This window comes from Fomitiporia mediterranea (genome assembly GCF_000271605.1).
Source record: "Fomitiporia mediterranea MF3/22 unplaced genomic scaffold FOMMEscaffold_8, whole genome shotgun sequence".
Classification (NCBI taxonomy): domain Eukaryota; kingdom Fungi; phylum Basidiomycota; class Agaricomycetes; order Hymenochaetales; family Hymenochaetaceae; genus Fomitiporia; species Fomitiporia mediterranea.
In genome coordinates, this window is record NW_006760393.1 from 2,196,369 (window position 1) to 2,211,861 (window position 15,493).

Here is a 15,493-nt window from a genome sequence, read left to right on the forward strand (position 1 = left end):
GCTTCTACGGCGCAACTGTTGGCGTTTCACGCTATCCTCCTGACCATGAGTCGTCCACCTGCTACTGTTGATCCAGATGAGCTATACAATGTCGTCGCAGGGGCTGCAAGTCAAGATCCAACCCTTGTCACCTCTTCGGCCACGAGATTGAAGGAGATGCTTGACATGCATGGCACATTCGATTGCCTGACCGCGATCGCAGCTCAGCGCAGCGTTCCCCTGAATATTAGGCGGCAAGCAATCATACAATTCAAGAACAATGCACTTGCCAACTGGAGGGGAAGAAGGTTTAATCTCTCTGCCGCGGTACTATTGCGAGTTTTATTACTTATGCTAATTATCCACTCCATCGTAGACTCACATCGGATGCCCAAAAGATCCAAATTCGTGGTCGCTGCCTAACCTTCTTAGATGAAGAAGATGATGTCGTATGTGATCCTCGCTTGTTTTGCTGTAGCATATAGCGACCTTTATTCAGATTGCAGACTGCAATAAAATTAACATTGCAAAGATGGCACGGGTCGATTATCCTCTCGCCTGGTTTGATACTTGCCTTTATCGATTTCAGCCTCATATGACGAATCAATTAGGCCCAACCTCATGCAAGATCTCCTATCTGCTAGCGAAAGCGCTCTTAATTCCTTCGTAACCTCTGGAGGCAGCGATCCTAGAGCAGCACTAGTGCTAGGTCGTTCTCTGGACATCGTAAACTACATCCTTAAAGAATTCTCATCAATAAAAATGCCTGCTGGAATTAAGACCATGGGAAAGGTGAGCACGAGCCTTATTACGTTGACCTTTGTTCTGAATGAATGCAACAATCAGTTGGTCGAAGGGCTACATCTCCAGTTACAAGAACATTACAACAAGCTTTCGTCCAATTTCCCGTCAATCATTAGCACCTCCTTAATCAACGAGCGATCTACTGCAGATGTCATTGCATGTGCACATACTGCTTATAAATGCTTGTCGAGGATGGCCGTATGGGCATGGCACAGAATAAATTTGAATAGCTTTGGCGAGATGCAACCATGGGTCAGTGATGACTTTCAATGTCATATTAGAAACTCGCCTCATTTGGTTAGGTTGTGAGCTTTTTCGAGGGTTCTGCGATACAGCTGCAGGGCCTTGAAGAGTTACGCATCACGGTCGTCTCCTCTCTAGGATCTTCTTTGGCGGAACAACCCACAAATCCGAATGCGTCTCGTTCTATCGATTACCTTACTCGTCACATTCGTCAATACGGTAAACTCTTTCGCCGGATGCAGCAGTTGAACTGTTCAAAGTTTGTTGCTCTGAGTAGCTGTAGCGATCTCGTGCTTTACTACTGGAGTAAAGTCGTACAAGCAACCAACGGACCACCCGAATACATTGCTGGTATGCACTTCATACATTTCCTTTTGGTTGACTTATAAATCTTTGTGGCCATATTCACGCGTCAGATTCCCAATATGCCGTCTTTCCTGTTCGCTTTATAGTCCAGGCAATGGTTCTCTTTAAAGAGAGTCTTGGACAATGGAGCTTGACGAAGAAGGGACCAAATGGAGCTGCTAGTCAGTGATAAATGCTTTACTACTTCTTATTGCTCACCCCGTTCCCATGTAGCCTTTTCCGAAGAGTTCGTTAACGAAGCTGTCAAACTGCTTGTGACGCGCTTCATCCCTCTGAACCCGAAGGATCTCGACGCCTGGCTTGCCGACCCAGAGGAATGGGCCAATCTTGAGGACAAAGAGAACGAACAATGGGAATACGAGTTACGGGTGAGTCAACTCCGATTGCCCATTTGTTATATTGACTAATAATGTATCCTTCATTAACCAGCCTTGTGGGGAGAGGGTCCTCATGGCCCTTGCGAACCAGTATAGGGATTTTGTAACGCCTTTGCTAAAAGCGACGTTTGATCAAATAGTCGGTATGGATCTTCTCCGCTCATGCATCCACGTCATTCTGAATCTGTGATTCAGGTGTACCAGCATCTGACCTCAATACAATCCTTCAAAAAGAAGCACTTTACTGTGCTATTGGACGTTGTGCAAGGCGGCTTGTCGATGTGATACCGTTTCAAGATTGGATCGCGAACAGTCTCACTGCCGAGGTCAGAGACCCGAACCCCAAGTACGTAGGAAGATCCTATTCTCATTAAATTAAAGCTGACCGTTTACTGTGCCTCTAGCTTTCCTATACTCAAGAGGCGTATTGCCTGGCTGCTAGGTAAATTAGTCAGCGACGAGTGTATTCAGCCGGGAAACAACATATGGCACATTCTAATCCACTTGTTGACAAACCGAGAGCCGGGATCTGACCAAGTCGTGAGGTTTACCGCTGCGAGCTCGTTGCGCGAGTGCGTAGATGTATGTATACATATGTGATTGGAGGCTTTCCTTGTCACTTGCTTACTGATTCTTTCCGCAGAGCCTTCAATTCAGTGCAGATAGTTTCATGCCATTCCTACCTGCTGCTGTTTCTCAACTACTTGATCTAATGGCTGAGGCTGACACGTTAGAAGCTAAGCGTCGCGTAACACAGAGCCTAAATGTCGTGATCGAAAGCATGGACGATAAAGTAAGCACTAGATTATTTCTTCAACTTTTCGCTAACCTCTTTGTAGATAGTTCCGTACATGGAGACAATTTCAAATGCTATACCTCAGCTCTGTATGCATTGCTTATGCTAACGTGACATACTTTTTGATCTATTTTTTAATCAAATTGCAGGGATTTCTGCCGAGGGAGACTTCTTATACAAGGCAGTGCTGTTAGAAACCGTGTCCAAGCTCGTTGCGGTATAAACACTTTTTCTTCTGTGTGTAGACACGACCTGATCTTTTTGCATTAGGCATCAAAGCAAGACTCTGTCTTGCTGAATTCGATAACAGTACCCTTACTGCAGGACAGCTTTTCTGATAGCGTGAGTAACTCGTTCTTGTCTAACTTGCCTGTTATTAACGTAATTACCAAGCTTCGTATAGGATTAGACGAGGATGCCTTGGACTTGTGGAAGACATGTATGAGAAACGCTGTCACTCTAGAGAGCGTCAATGGTGCACCCTCTTTGCTCCAGCTCTTTCCAATTGCAATTGCCCTCCTCTCTGAAAACCTTGACCTGCTGGGATCAAGTGCCACAGTAGTCAAGTCATACCTTGTTCTTGATGCGCCTACTGTTGTACAGGTAGGGGTAATTGCCTTAGATATTATTATACAATTGCTTATTCTTTCTTTTAACGTAGGCTTTTGCATCGCCCCTCTTTAATGCTCTCTCCAATGCACTCGAAAAGGCTATTCAAACAAATCAGAAGGATATGATTATCCTTCTGCAGTTGGTCGTGCGGTTGTCTCCTTCACCTCTATGGGCGGATGCATTCCACGCATCAAATGTGTTTTCCAATGTGATTTCAAGTCTCATGGAAGACAAATCCCTGACCATGCTATTAACGGAGCAAGTCTGCTTGTTCGCACGAATAGCATTAAACGATCCGCGCGTCTTATCACAACTAATGTCTGCAACGGCAGTGAAATTAAATAAGCCGGAAAAGGAACTATGGGACGGACTCCTCGATCAGTGGTGGCGAAGGGTAAGTCCAGTTCCAATCTCCGCCCTATGAATACCTAAGACGTACTTGTTGGTCATCTGCTAGTTTGATAACATGTCAGAGCCACGGTATCGCAAGTTGGCTGCTATGGGGATTGCCTGCCTCGTTGCTGAAGGAAGGCCTGAGGTTCTGGAGCGTCTTAACGGCGAGATCTTCAACCTCTGGTTAGACGTGTTCGGAGAGATGAAAGAGGCCCTGGTGGAGATTCAAGATGAAGACTCCGAGTATGATTACCTCGACGTCGATCGGCGATTTATTAACATGCTCTGCTTTCAGAAATACTCTATCTACGCTATCCGCTCTCGTTACGTTCTGGAAGGACAGCGGGACTGTTTTGCCAGATTCATTAGATGACATTGTAGGCACTCCAGAACACGAACGTTGGAGACAGGTAGGCCTATAAACTTTACTTTAACACAAATTCTCAATATTGCATTCGATTGTCTAGATCTACCTGCGCGATCCGGTCGAGACACAAAAACTGACAACATTCGTTGGCCAAAAGCTTCAACAGGCTCAGACATTGTACGGGCCCGTCTTTGAGTCAACCTACTTGAAGGACACCGATCCTGGTGTACTGAAACAACTTAAGGAGTATCTTTCTTCTTGAGTAAGGAGGGGTAACAATAAGAAACTTTCCCTGATGATGATATCTTTAGAATTGTCCATTTCTCCACGATCTATGACTACCGCGAAACTGATTATCCAGACCATGCTAATCTTGTTTTGAATCCTGCTATAACAATCAACCATTTGATATAATGACAGTCTTGTAAATGTCAAATCACGTGTTTTTGTATATTAGACGAACGAACGAATGCTAAAACCGATAATCATGTTCGCTATCTAATGACGTATCCATATCGCTTTCAAAAGAAGCAATATCTTCGTCGGCTTCCCAACCATCACTTGTTCGTGAAGAGTCATCGTGAAGTATTGCGTCTACACGCTCGCAGCTCCGCACGAGTTCTGTGCAACGTAAACAAGACCAACCATCCTCTCCATCGTCCACTGCTCGCAGAAGTTTCTCTGAGAGGCAAGCGTAGCAATAGATATGCCCGCAGGATGCTCTGTATGGAGTCGTAATAGGGTGTGTGGGAGGCCCATCTACGTTATGGTCTGCATTGCCTTCCGCGGAACTGCTTGAAGGTAAAGAAGCGGCAGATTGTAGATACGCGCCGAATGGGTTCGCTTCGGTTGAAGTACCGACGGATGTGAGAGATGATAGGCCGAACGATACCCTTTCTGCACAGATAGCACATTGGTCATCTGAAAGGCTGAAAAACCTGCCACGGTCAACTGGCTTCTGTGAGGGATCCTGAGAAAGCGTTGCGGAGCTTGAGGGGAGTATCGAGCTCCAGGTGAGATTTCGAAAGCGAGAGCTCAATTGGTTGTACGTCCTGCGAAACGCCCGAGAGCTGAACACAGGAAGAAACAGTAATAGAAACTCCTGAACATGAATTAGCCTTCAGTTATAAATTAGTTCGACAATCAAACTCACGGTGAAAGCATGCCAGACCATTTGGCGATTCATGAACTCGTAGCTCACTTGTCGGTTCGTAAATCTGCAAGAAGGAATTAATTGAAGTGATAGGAGCCTATCCGCTAGAGTGCGATATCTGAGAACGCGCGTAAGTCAAACGAAAAGCTCATAGTGATGTAACGGATAATCGCACCTCCCGTTCCAGAGAAAGACAACAAACCCCAATAGAGCAGCCGCAGAATGCAATGACTCAAGCTGTGTTATAATATTCCAAGCCTTACGCCTCTTGTCCGTGGTGGGAGTGTCCGGCCAAGCATTCGATAAGGCGTGGCCTCTGAGCTTATTGTGAAGGTATGGGATTAACACTGTCAGAAGCGCATGCGAAGCTAGAATTCTCTTAGGCAAACCGGAAGCTAAGAGCAATCGACGATGAGCTGCAGAGCAGGACAGAATATGGATTAAGAGGGCCTACGTGCTAATTTGCCAGCCGGGGATTTGGAATAGTGATAGCGAAGGTCTTGAAGTTTTGCACCGTATGTTGCACCCAAGTCCCACATTGAGAATTTGTATAGCGTTAATCTAATTATTAAGGCTAGTTCGGGCTCCAATTTTGATCGTAAAGCTGACTGATATCAGTCCATCGCAAATTCCGCTGATAGAACACGGACCAACTTACATTAACAATTCCGAATGCTTTTGTTAACGGTTCCTGCAGAATCTGAACAAGCTCTTCGTCGAGCAATTCCGCATCTAACTGGCCGACGCGTAACACCCGCTTTTGCAGACTAGACGAAATCTGCATATTCCTCCATGCTTCAATTTGAACCTCTGCTTCATCCCAGGCTCGTTGCCAGCGCGAAGACATAGTGTTTTGATTGAAGAACATGAAATCCGGAGAGCAAAAGTCTAAGTGCTTCTTCATGTGAAAAGCGAAAGGACGACCCCAGATACCGCTTGCTGACGAGTACCCATGTCACGTGCATTCGTCTTTGCCTTACACCACTTCGACGCCCAAGCATGAATTTGTCGAGTCTACCCTCTGAGATTATAGACGAGATTCTGCTCTTCGCCGCTTACAAGCACCCCGAATGTGCCCGTGCACTAGCTATCACGTCATCTTGGACCAAAAGGCTTGTCGAACGTGCTCTTTATTCCACAGTCACCCTGGTTGACAAATCCCAACGGAGCGGATTCTTCAGTGCATTGGGCATCGCAACATTGCCGTTTCCGAAGGATAGATTGATTATCGACCTGTTTCGTCTCAGCTTCAACGACATTCCCGCGCTCAGACCATCACAAGAGACGCGGAATCGAGCAGGTCTAATTACGAACCTATGGCTTATCCCACTAGCCAGGCAGGATAGTTACCCGGCTCTGAGTCTCGAGGACCATATTTATACGCGCCTATTGTTGCACTTATGCGCCAATGTTCGCAACCTTGCAATGACTGGAACAACTTTCTCCCATTTTCTCTCGAATAAAGCCGAACACTTCGACTCAATGATGGCGAGGGATCCGGCTACTCAGCCTGCTGGGCTAACTCCTTACCCGGATTTAACGGATTTAACTCTTCTGGATTCGACGCCATCACTAATCATGGAAGGACAATATACACGATCTGAGGATTGCGTTAAAATCTTTAAATACCTTTCACACTTCACGACATATGGATATTTTCATAGAAATGGGCTCCCAGTGTCCATCCAGCACTTTCCGGCACTAACTCATGTCGCGGTTCCTCTTGTCCTTGATAACTCCGTAATCCACAACGATTCCGAGAGGGCATATACTTCGCTTGAATTATTCGAGAAGTCTGGTGGATGGAGATTATTGAATTCGGCTGAGCAGATTGAAATGATGGTATTCCTCTTTCCTTCCGACGGCCGACTCAACATCGAAAGTCATTTATCTACCCATCGCTTATATCACGATCCAACGAGCCTCGTTCTGGATGCAAACCGTTTCAATCGTAAAGCTTACGCCCTGCCAATCGATGGACTTCGTGGGCTAGAGAATCTATGGTTGGCTGCAGCAAGGGGAGGCCAGAATCTCTGGGACTCGGCAAAGATTGAACTGCATAAACGTCAAAGCGAGATTGAAAATGGTAATGATGATAAAATGGGACCTTTCATTGTAGACTAGACTGCTGCATGTATTCAGGTAGAACTAAGCGCTCATTCTAACTCATGAAAATAACTATTTTAGTGTACAATTTGACTTCGAGGTAAAACTTGGCGATATAAGATGCATAAATAAGAGGACCCCGGACCACCGCCTTTATCTCATTTTGGTTGGCTGATCGACGTCCACCACTTCTTGCATCTCAAATTTTGAATGCTATGCTCAAGGGCGCTCCTACGTCGTCCACGGTTATCTCTCGTAGCACTGACGGCTAGAACTCGAAAAATGGCAACGAGGTCGTACAAGGATGCGATTGACTGCTTAAACAGTCTGCAGTCTAATCAAGCAACGATCCAGGCTAATTTGGCTTCGGGAGGCCGAATCGAGAAATTTGCCATGCACGATACGGAAGAGTACCTGAAGAGGATCGGTTATTTGGTAGACCAATCATATAAGAATATATTCTGCTCTCTGACCCCCGTGAAGCCCCAGGATCTGAACAAGCTGAATGTCTTACACGTTACCGGAACTAAAGGGAAAGGCTCTACATGTGCATTTATTGACTCGATACTTCGCCATGCAATGCCTCAATGGACAATCGGTATGTTATATTACTTAGTAAACCAAATATCAAAACTTATTTAAAGTTCGTAGGCCTTTATACCTCACCTCACCTTGTTGCTGTTCGCGAACGCATAAGAATTAATGGGAAGCCAATCGCAGAAGACCTATTCGCTAAATACTTTTTTGAGGTCTGGGATAGATTAGAGAAGAACGACATTGTAAGTTGTACATCTCCCTTTTTTTCGCGAATATTAAGGTCTCATTATAGAGAAAATATGATGAAACGACTCCGAAACCCATGTATTTCAGGATGGTAACACTCGTCGCGTTCCACGCATTCATGGAACTCAAAGTAGCTAGCCGACCTTTTCATTCTTTACTCACGTCTAACCAAGCCTTGGGCAGGTTGACGCGACTATTCTGGAAGTCGGTGTTGGCGGAGCCTACGATTGTACGAACATCGTCCCGAAACCGGTTGTTACAGGCGTCTCCGCTCTTGGGATTGACCATGTCGCCGTTCTCGGAAAAACAATAAAGGAGATTGCGTGGCAGAAGGGTGGTATATATAAAGTTCTTCTTTTCTTCTTTCTCGTCTAGTATGCTTGGCAATGTTGACGTGGATCCCGAATTTCAGGAAGGAGTCCCTGCGTTCACAGTCAACCAGCCCGAAGACGGACTAGAGGTCTTAGAAAAGCAAGCTGGAGATAGGAAAGCATCAAGATTTGCTATCGTTCCGTTTACACCAGGGCTTTCAGATATCAAGCTCGGCAAGCAAACCTTCTTACCAATTCCCGTTCTTCCCCGACTCAACTACTATTAGGACTACCTGGTCTTCACCAGTATCAGAACGCCAATCTCGCAGTACATCTTGCACAGGAGTTCCTCTGCCGAAAAGCGTCTGTAACATCATCCACGACGCTCTCCTCCGCACTCGTTCAAGGACTCGAGAATGCACGATGGCCTGGACGATGTCAAACTGTAGAAGATCCCTCATATAACGGAATAACTTGGTTCCTTGACGGTGCTCACACGAAAGATAGCCTTGAATGCTGTGCTCAGTGGTTCTTCAGTCCAAGTACTGGTCTCAGGGGGCTATCGTGAGTTGGCCTTGCAGTATCGTTGGTAAGGATGGTCCCTTATCATTTTGCTTTATTCAGAACTACGCCTAGACGAGTCCTTGTTTTCAACTGCACGAATGGTCGCAATGGTTCTTCGTTCCTCTCCACAATCCTCACGAAGGCTAAAGCACAGATGCAGTTGCACGGTGATAACACGGATGTGGAATACTTCTTTGACCACGTAGTATTCACGTCAAACGTCACTTACGCCGATGGAGGGTTTAAAGGAGGCAAGTGCACTAGAAGATCAACTCTCTTTCAAGACTAAATTGTAGTACAGATTTGACGAGTCGTGTTGTTGCTGAGGAGACCGTAGACCCTCTCAAGACTCAACGTGAACTCGCGGAGGCATGGGCGTCACTCCTGCCCAATTTCCCCAACGCAAATATCCACGTAGAGAAATCTATCGAGAACACTGTCCAGCTCATACGAAGCTTGCGAGATCCAGGAATTAATGGTATAAATAAAGAACACAGGCCTGTCGATGTCCTAGTGGCTGGCAGTTTGCATCTCGTAGGGGGAGTAATAGAGGTTTCTGGATTGAGCGAGGTTGCTTTATGATTTCCGACTTCTGGGTTTACCTGGTTTAACGATTACTAGCTAACGTAGAAGATTATAGAACACTAATAGATGTAAGTGAAACAAGGGACATCGAAGCTTTTTCAACCAAGCGTCGATCTAAACTGTCCCGTGTACCAAACCAAATAACCTTGAAATATCAATTGCAGCTCAATGAGATCTATCCGTTTGAGTTTTTACAGATATTCAGAGATGGAACTGTTCATCCTCAAGTAGTATAACACTTATCAAGTAATTCTTCATCAGAGATAGCTTGTTCCATTGTTTCCTTAGCATTGCTACTGAATATCAATCGCTGTCTTCTTTTGTACAGGGACTTCCTTTGCTTCCACGTTGCATTCGCTTATTGGAAGACCCCGTGCTCTGCCTTGCCTGTGCTTTTATACTGCTTCCCTTTACGCGGAAGTACTTTCCTGAACACCTTGCCAACGAATCAATTTAATTTGATACAGAATGCTTGATTCGCTTGGGTGACTCCAGGGCAAATCACACATATACGTGAGGAGGTCTCGAAGGTGTTTCACTTGTATAGATTTATTGTCAATTATGCAATGGTTCTACTATTCAGGACCAAATATTAGAAAAACATCATCAAAACCCCTCTAATTATCAACAAAGTTGTAAGCCTTCTTCTTACAACCTGTAAGAAATGCCATTGACGTTCGAGAGGGTAGCCGAGGACTAAGTAATGAATATGCTGCAAATAGAAAGCCTGAGGGAAGGGTGGAAAACGTGTCATGGTATGGACTTACTACATCCACAGGACCTTCACTTCCGCCTATAACCGGTCCAGTACGGCAACCTGGTTCATATCTCCATCGTACCGCAGAGAGGATGGAACATCAGGGGGGAGGTGGATCCGCCATTAGATCAACTGCACGACAAGTTTCCCCAAGACTACATTGCGAAGGTACAGATACGGTTGTGAGACTGCTCTTGGGGAGTACCTGCGTACAAGGCGGTTCCGCTTCATCTTGCGACCAGGAAGATATTCCGTTTATCCTAGAGGCAAGCGTACTCTGAGCGAATGTTTGCGTGGATGGAGGTGGTTGCGGAGGTGGTTGCAACCTCATGCAGTCGTCAGTCGTCGATCGGCTTGACGATGGCTTATTGAGAATCAGATTAGCACGTTCGACTATTCCAGTGCGCGACTCCACAACTCCTCTGACTGAGCCAGTGAGTTCCTTCTGACGCTTTCTAGGTCTCTGAATTCCATCCTCTTTTATGATATCCTCCAGATAGGTACGTTGAGGTCGCTCAGAAGGTCGGTCCTTGATAGGACGGGGCTTTTTGACTTTGGGAGGTGCCACGCTCGTTTCGCGCGAAATAAGGATCTTCATCGTCTCCTCGGTGAGACGAGATTTCTTCGCGCAGGTACGCATATGAGTCACTTTGTGAGCAGTAGATTTTCGGGTTGTCCACTTGAGGTCACAGCTGACGCACTTCACTAGTGTTTTAAGCTGGTTCTCTGAGAAATCAAGATAAGCGGGTGTTGAGCTGAGCGGCCTTTTCCGATTCTCCGTTTGAACACCACTCGGTGCATTGGCAGAACATGTAGACTGTACAACGGTCGATGACGTCCTGGATATTGAGCTAGCCAATGACGAAGCTTGGGAAGTCACGGGAAATGCGAAATGGCCCAGCTTTGTGCGCATCTTATCAGTTCTCTTCTCGTCAACCTCGCTGTCGCTTGTATTACTCTCGCTAAGTATTGTGACGACATTCTGTACTGAATGAGAAACGGGCAGGTCTGTTATAACACCTGCCCTTTTCTCAACAGCATTTTTAGCTTTCATAGAGTCCAGATCATAGAAATTCGAACCGTCCGTATTGCAGCAAGTCGTCGATAGGCTTGACAAGTTATTCACAACTGTCGATTCTTTCTGGGGAAGTTTTCTAGTCGTGGCTGGGCATAATAGACTCAAAATCAGGGCTTAACGGATAACTGTAACAAAATCATGTACTTACAGTTGCTTGCTTGCTCGAGATTGGCTGAGCCTGGGCATTCATCAGAATTGGAAGTCGTGTGTTCGAGATTAGTTGGCTTCTTCAGTTCCTTTTGCTTCTGTCTCTCTTCTTTTCGACGCCTTCGAGACTCCTCCCTCTCCGGTTCCGAGTCTTCTATGACTTCGTCGGGCAGTTGTCGAATTACCGGGCGTTCCACCGTAGTCGTCCACAGTGTGGCTTGCGGCACGCGACTATTTCTTGAATGCAAGTCTAGCATCTGGGAAGAAGGCGGGACGATTCCGGAGGACTTAGACAGTTCCGACTTCAGGGTATACCTCATATGTTCGAATTCATCCTAGTGGCATGCAAGACTTGAGTATCAGACGATGAGAGTAGGGACGTGCATTTTGTGTTTGAAATTGACGCGGCGCGACGCGCTTCATCAATGAGCCACGTGACCCTACGACTCACCAAGAAGGCGCAGTCGGGCTCAAGTGGAGAAGAGAAACAGTGCCTATTATAACTTGAGCGCATCCCTCATGCCAGCAACGCACGCCTCCTCCTTCTTGTACATCTGAAGCAATATCCACTGAGTTGTATTTATTTCCCTGGAAGAATGCCTTTCCCTCTTGCACCTCATCACGTTCAACTCATTGCTGCATGTTATCCACCATCTGCTGCATTGGTCACCGCTGGCCCAGAATTTAAGCCAAATTCTCAGGAACTATCTCGCCTTACTTATTATGCATCTAATCGTCCTGGTAAAATAACTAAGCTCGGTAGCGAGTTGGAGAAGAGAGCTCTTACTGATGTTCGCAAGGCGAGCGCAGGAAACATGAAGGCACGCGCGTGAGTCGGGGTATATGTTCCAAATCTCAATCATGCATTTATTTATTATTGCATGTTTCATAGGTCACTTTTAATTACTCTCAATATTTTCAAGGCGCTTGTCCAGGAGTGTAGACGAGATCTATCCATGCTGTCGACATCATTAATATCTGCACTGGATATGACGCTGTCGCAGCTTTCCTCGGACCTTGAGGTCGCGTCGAAAGTTGCGAGTGTGGTAGGTTTTGAATTACCTCTGCTCGGTTTATATGCTAAGCCAGCTTGCAGTTTGCCGCTTGGGCCACATACACGAATGGCCAGCTGCTTGGGATAGATCAAGGCCTGACACGAGACTATGTCTCAATACTGCGCCGATTCTCGACCATGTGCTTATTTGAGTCAAAACATAACGATATTGAAGACAGAAATAGGTAAATATAGCTCACACATTTCGGGAGCGTATGGCTAATCACATTGCAGGACTCGTCTCATAGGACTTGGAGCACTTACAGGCGCAGTCGCTTCGGAAGCCTTGTATAATTCGTCCTCGCAATTCAAATCTCAAGTATCTGCGATCGTCCCGGCTTTGCTCATCAACGTGCTTCAGGTGGATATAGTAGCCCTCAGCCACGAGTACGTGCGATCATATTCTATATTTTTGCGTTATGCTGATAATACCAGATCAGACAATAATAAAAAGAATCCTCTCCCCTTGAGCGCCTTCCTCGACGATTTCCGCTCACGCCCGCTCCTTGAACGTCGTGCAGCGTCAATTCATATACACGTTGACGGGGACGAAGGTCCCACAATTTCAGACGTCGCGAATGTTGCGCTAAAAGCTTTTGCTTGTTTACTGGGCCAATCAACTGGCTCGCAAGTGAGCTACGTTCTGCAAGCTATCCTTGACGGCCTTGGGATGCATAATGGCTGGAAGTATATTGAACACTGCTGCTGGCTCACTCAAAAGGCAATTGAATGGACACAATATCAGTATCGATTCGCCGTCCCTGCTCGTCTTGTTGACAAGCTTCTCGAGGCACAAGAAGATGCACGTCCATCGGAACTTCACAGGACGTTGGTTGCAATGATAAATGCGGCGTTTACAGCTCCCGTGCCACTCGTTAACCTTTCTACATCCGACATCTGCTCGAATTTAACGGCACTCATTCTGCGTAGAGTCACGATTAATCCCAATGACGAACTCCTTCCGGAGCTTGTAGAGTGTGTTGGCGCCCTTGGAACACATATCTATTATGCAGATCAAATCCATGATCTAGCGTGTGAGATCATTGGAAGGCTAAGTCACATCGAAAGTAACGGGGTGAATGGGAAAGGACGAGCATCTGGGAAGGTGGATGAGGAAAGGGCAATGGCTTTAAGGTGCCTAATTGCGTGCCTTGGTCGTCTTATTCGATCAAGTACGAGACCCTTGCACCTTCGCCGTGCGTCGGCAGACGGGAAGATCGATGAAGAAGCATCCAAGCTCGGGTCGACTCCTGCTATCCTGTCTGAGAAGGATCGTACCCTTTCCGATAATCCAGGTACTTTGGATGACATTAATCCAGTGAGGGGGAGCGTGCCGCAGAGGTCGAGAATACCTCCCGATGTCTGGCAGGAGACCTTGTCTCTGCTTTGTGACGAGAGTTTCTCCGTCCGGTCAGATTACGCCAGGGTTCTGGTTTTGTATCTCAAATCGGAGATCCGCCCTGAGCCGGGTGTCCGTGGTGTAGCTGACGGTTTGAAGCGCTTGAAAAGCCTTGAAGAAGGTCCGCTTAGACGAGCTCGTACATTGAAGTCAGTAGGGTTGGGTGATAGCGCCACCAGTAGATTTCTTCATGCCCTGCACGCAACTCTGTATGTGCTTGCAACGTCATCGCAGCTTGATATACCGTCGTCGCGTCCACCATCGCCAGTTCACTCTTCGGAGAACGTTCAAGGACAGGAGCAACAAGAGCAGGCTAATTCGGTCAGCGTTAATATCGTGCCATCGACACCTAGTCAGAGCCAGACATTTCCCGGAGAACCAGAGGAACAATATGAAGATGAACCCCAAGAATTACAGTCATCGCGACGGAAGTCGTTAGGACAGCTTATGCAAGCGCGGAAATTAAACAGGATTCGTCGTTTGCTGGACGCCGCTACATATCGCCTTTCCCGGCCTCAACTAGATGTGGAAGCAAATTCTGCATGTCTATCTGATTATGTACACATTTTGAACATCCTCAATGTCGTACATGAACAGAGTTCCCCTCGGGCACTTGTAACAGGTCTTCCTATGCTGTTGGCTTTACGCTCCTGGTGTGAAACCGAATGTCCGTCTCCACAACGTCGGTTTGCCATTCGGCAAGTCTTGGCTGGACAGTGGCAGACGATCGCCAGGATTTGGAACTTACCAGAGTTGGAAGAGCTAACTCAAAGCGTGAGTGGTTCCTACCTTACTCATGTGCTTCAAATAGAGTTCTGAGCTAGATTCTGCGCATATAGAGAAAACTTGATCCATCTTTCCTATATCCACCACAAGATCCCGTTTTCCCTACTCCGGAAGAGGCCCTTGCTCTATCCTCTCTGAATGTGGAAGACGATCAGAGGTCATGCTGCGGTGACGAGGCGATCGTCCTTGAAGTTGCGAAAAATGTCAACACTCAACTCGCTACTGGCCTCGACGAGGCTGCTCTGGTTAAACGTCTTAGTTACTCTTGGACAGCGGACAATGCGCTAAGAGACTGTAAGAGACTTCAGGGTTTAATGCGCCGCGTATCCCCATTTCTAACTGACTAATTTCATCGATACAATATAGCCGTAGAAAACATTGCAAACGGATCACCAAGACCAGAGCATAGCAACCCTTTACTCAAAATCTCTCCAGGTCTCATGCACATATCCAACTTGTCGTTACAAAGCCTAACACGCTCAAACCGCGGAGTTGGCGTGAGCGACTTGCGAGACGCGTTAGAAGGCCGAGGTGGCGTGTCGAACGTTGCGTTATCGCAGGGTCGTGCACCGAGTGTCGTGAGTATCGGTGCTACGCAGAGTGGTGCATCGGGTGAGAGTGCTGTCTCGCCGAGCGTTTGGAGTGCGTCGAGGCCCCGATCACGAATGTTGAGTGGGGAGAGCCCGAAAGACGTGAAGAATGTACTGGATAAGTTGGGCATTGGTGCGCAGAAGAACTCTGGTCCGCTCAAAGTACCTTCTTCTCCACGATCCCCTTCTTCAAACTCGAGGTAAGTTTTTTCTAATCATAGCTATTCTCTGCAGAATTAACTG

The 15,493-nt window shown here is 46.7% G+C and overlaps 6 protein-coding genes across 6 annotated transcripts; 4 read left to right on the forward strand and 2 right to left on the reverse strand.

The window, feature by feature from the left end:
• Positions 1-45: 45 nt before the first annotated feature.
• FOMMEDRAFT_111179 (ARM repeat-containing protein) lies at positions 46-4,285 on the forward strand (the record flags this gene model as incomplete). The annotated part of the gene is made up of 20 exons (XM_007268610.1): positions 46-287; positions 356-428; positions 479-540; positions 591-771; positions 826-1,035; positions 1,086-1,377; positions 1,443-1,553; positions 1,606-1,760; positions 1,822-1,912; positions 1,965-2,115; positions 2,174-2,351; positions 2,413-2,562; positions 2,609-2,654; positions 2,715-2,782; positions 2,836-2,907; positions 2,959-3,168; positions 3,227-3,571; positions 3,635-3,813; positions 3,866-3,980; positions 4,038-4,285. 20 exons carry the CDS (start codon positions 46-48, stop codon positions 4,197-4,199), a joined length of 3,093 nt encoding a protein of 1,030 aa, XP_007268672.1. The 3' UTR covers positions 4,200-4,285.
• A 124-nt stretch (positions 4,286-4,409) lies between these two features.
• Positions 4,410-5,937, reverse strand: FOMMEDRAFT_111183 (uncharacterized protein; the record flags this gene model as incomplete). The annotated part of the gene is made up of 5 exons (XM_007268611.1): positions 4,410-5,039; positions 5,091-5,208; positions 5,266-5,485; positions 5,545-5,698; positions 5,749-5,937. The coding sequence occupies 5 exons, from the start codon at positions 5,935-5,937 to the stop codon at positions 4,410-4,412; spliced, it is 1,311 nt and encodes a 436-aa protein (XP_007268673.1).
• A 152-nt stretch (positions 5,938-6,089) lies between these two features.
• On the forward strand, positions 6,090-7,214 carry FOMMEDRAFT_169527 (uncharacterized protein; the record flags this gene model as incomplete). Its single annotated transcript, XM_007268612.1, has 1 exon — positions 6,090-7,214. One exon carries the CDS (start codon positions 6,090-6,092, stop codon positions 7,212-7,214), a length of 1,125 nt encoding a protein of 374 aa, XP_007268674.1.
• Positions 7,215-7,431: 217 nt separating this feature from the next.
• Positions 7,432-9,436, forward strand: FOMMEDRAFT_111185 (tetrahydrofolylpolyglutamate synthase; the record flags this gene model as incomplete). Its single annotated transcript, XM_007268613.1, has 9 exons — positions 7,432-7,631; positions 7,680-7,794; positions 7,848-7,975; positions 8,026-8,109; positions 8,163-8,327; positions 8,392-8,524; positions 8,578-8,854; positions 8,885-9,109; positions 9,151-9,436. Exons 1-9 carry the CDS (start codon positions 7,479-7,481, stop codon positions 9,434-9,436), a joined length of 1,566 nt encoding a protein of 521 aa, XP_007268675.1. The 5' UTR covers positions 7,432-7,478.
• Positions 9,437-10,087: 651 nt separating this feature from the next.
• FOMMEDRAFT_30101 (uncharacterized protein) lies at positions 10,088-11,741 on the reverse strand (the record flags this gene model as incomplete). The annotated part of the gene is made up of 4 exons (XM_007268614.1): positions 10,088-10,135; positions 10,207-10,256; positions 10,410-11,360; positions 11,423-11,741. The coding sequence occupies 4 exons, from the start codon at positions 11,739-11,741 to the stop codon at positions 10,088-10,090; spliced, it is 1,368 nt and encodes a 455-aa protein (XP_007268676.1).
• Positions 11,742-12,017: 276 nt separating this feature from the next.
• On the forward strand, positions 12,018-15,490 carry FOMMEDRAFT_30102 (uncharacterized protein; the record flags this gene model as incomplete). Its single annotated transcript, XM_007268615.1, has 8 exons — positions 12,018-12,250; positions 12,314-12,467; positions 12,518-12,660; positions 12,710-12,862; positions 12,911-14,648; positions 14,714-14,954; positions 15,027-15,450; positions 15,472-15,490. The coding sequence occupies 8 exons, from the start codon at positions 12,018-12,020 to the stop codon at positions 15,488-15,490; spliced, it is 3,105 nt and encodes a 1,034-aa protein (XP_007268677.1).
• Between the last annotated feature and the right edge of the window lie 3 nt (positions 15,491-15,493).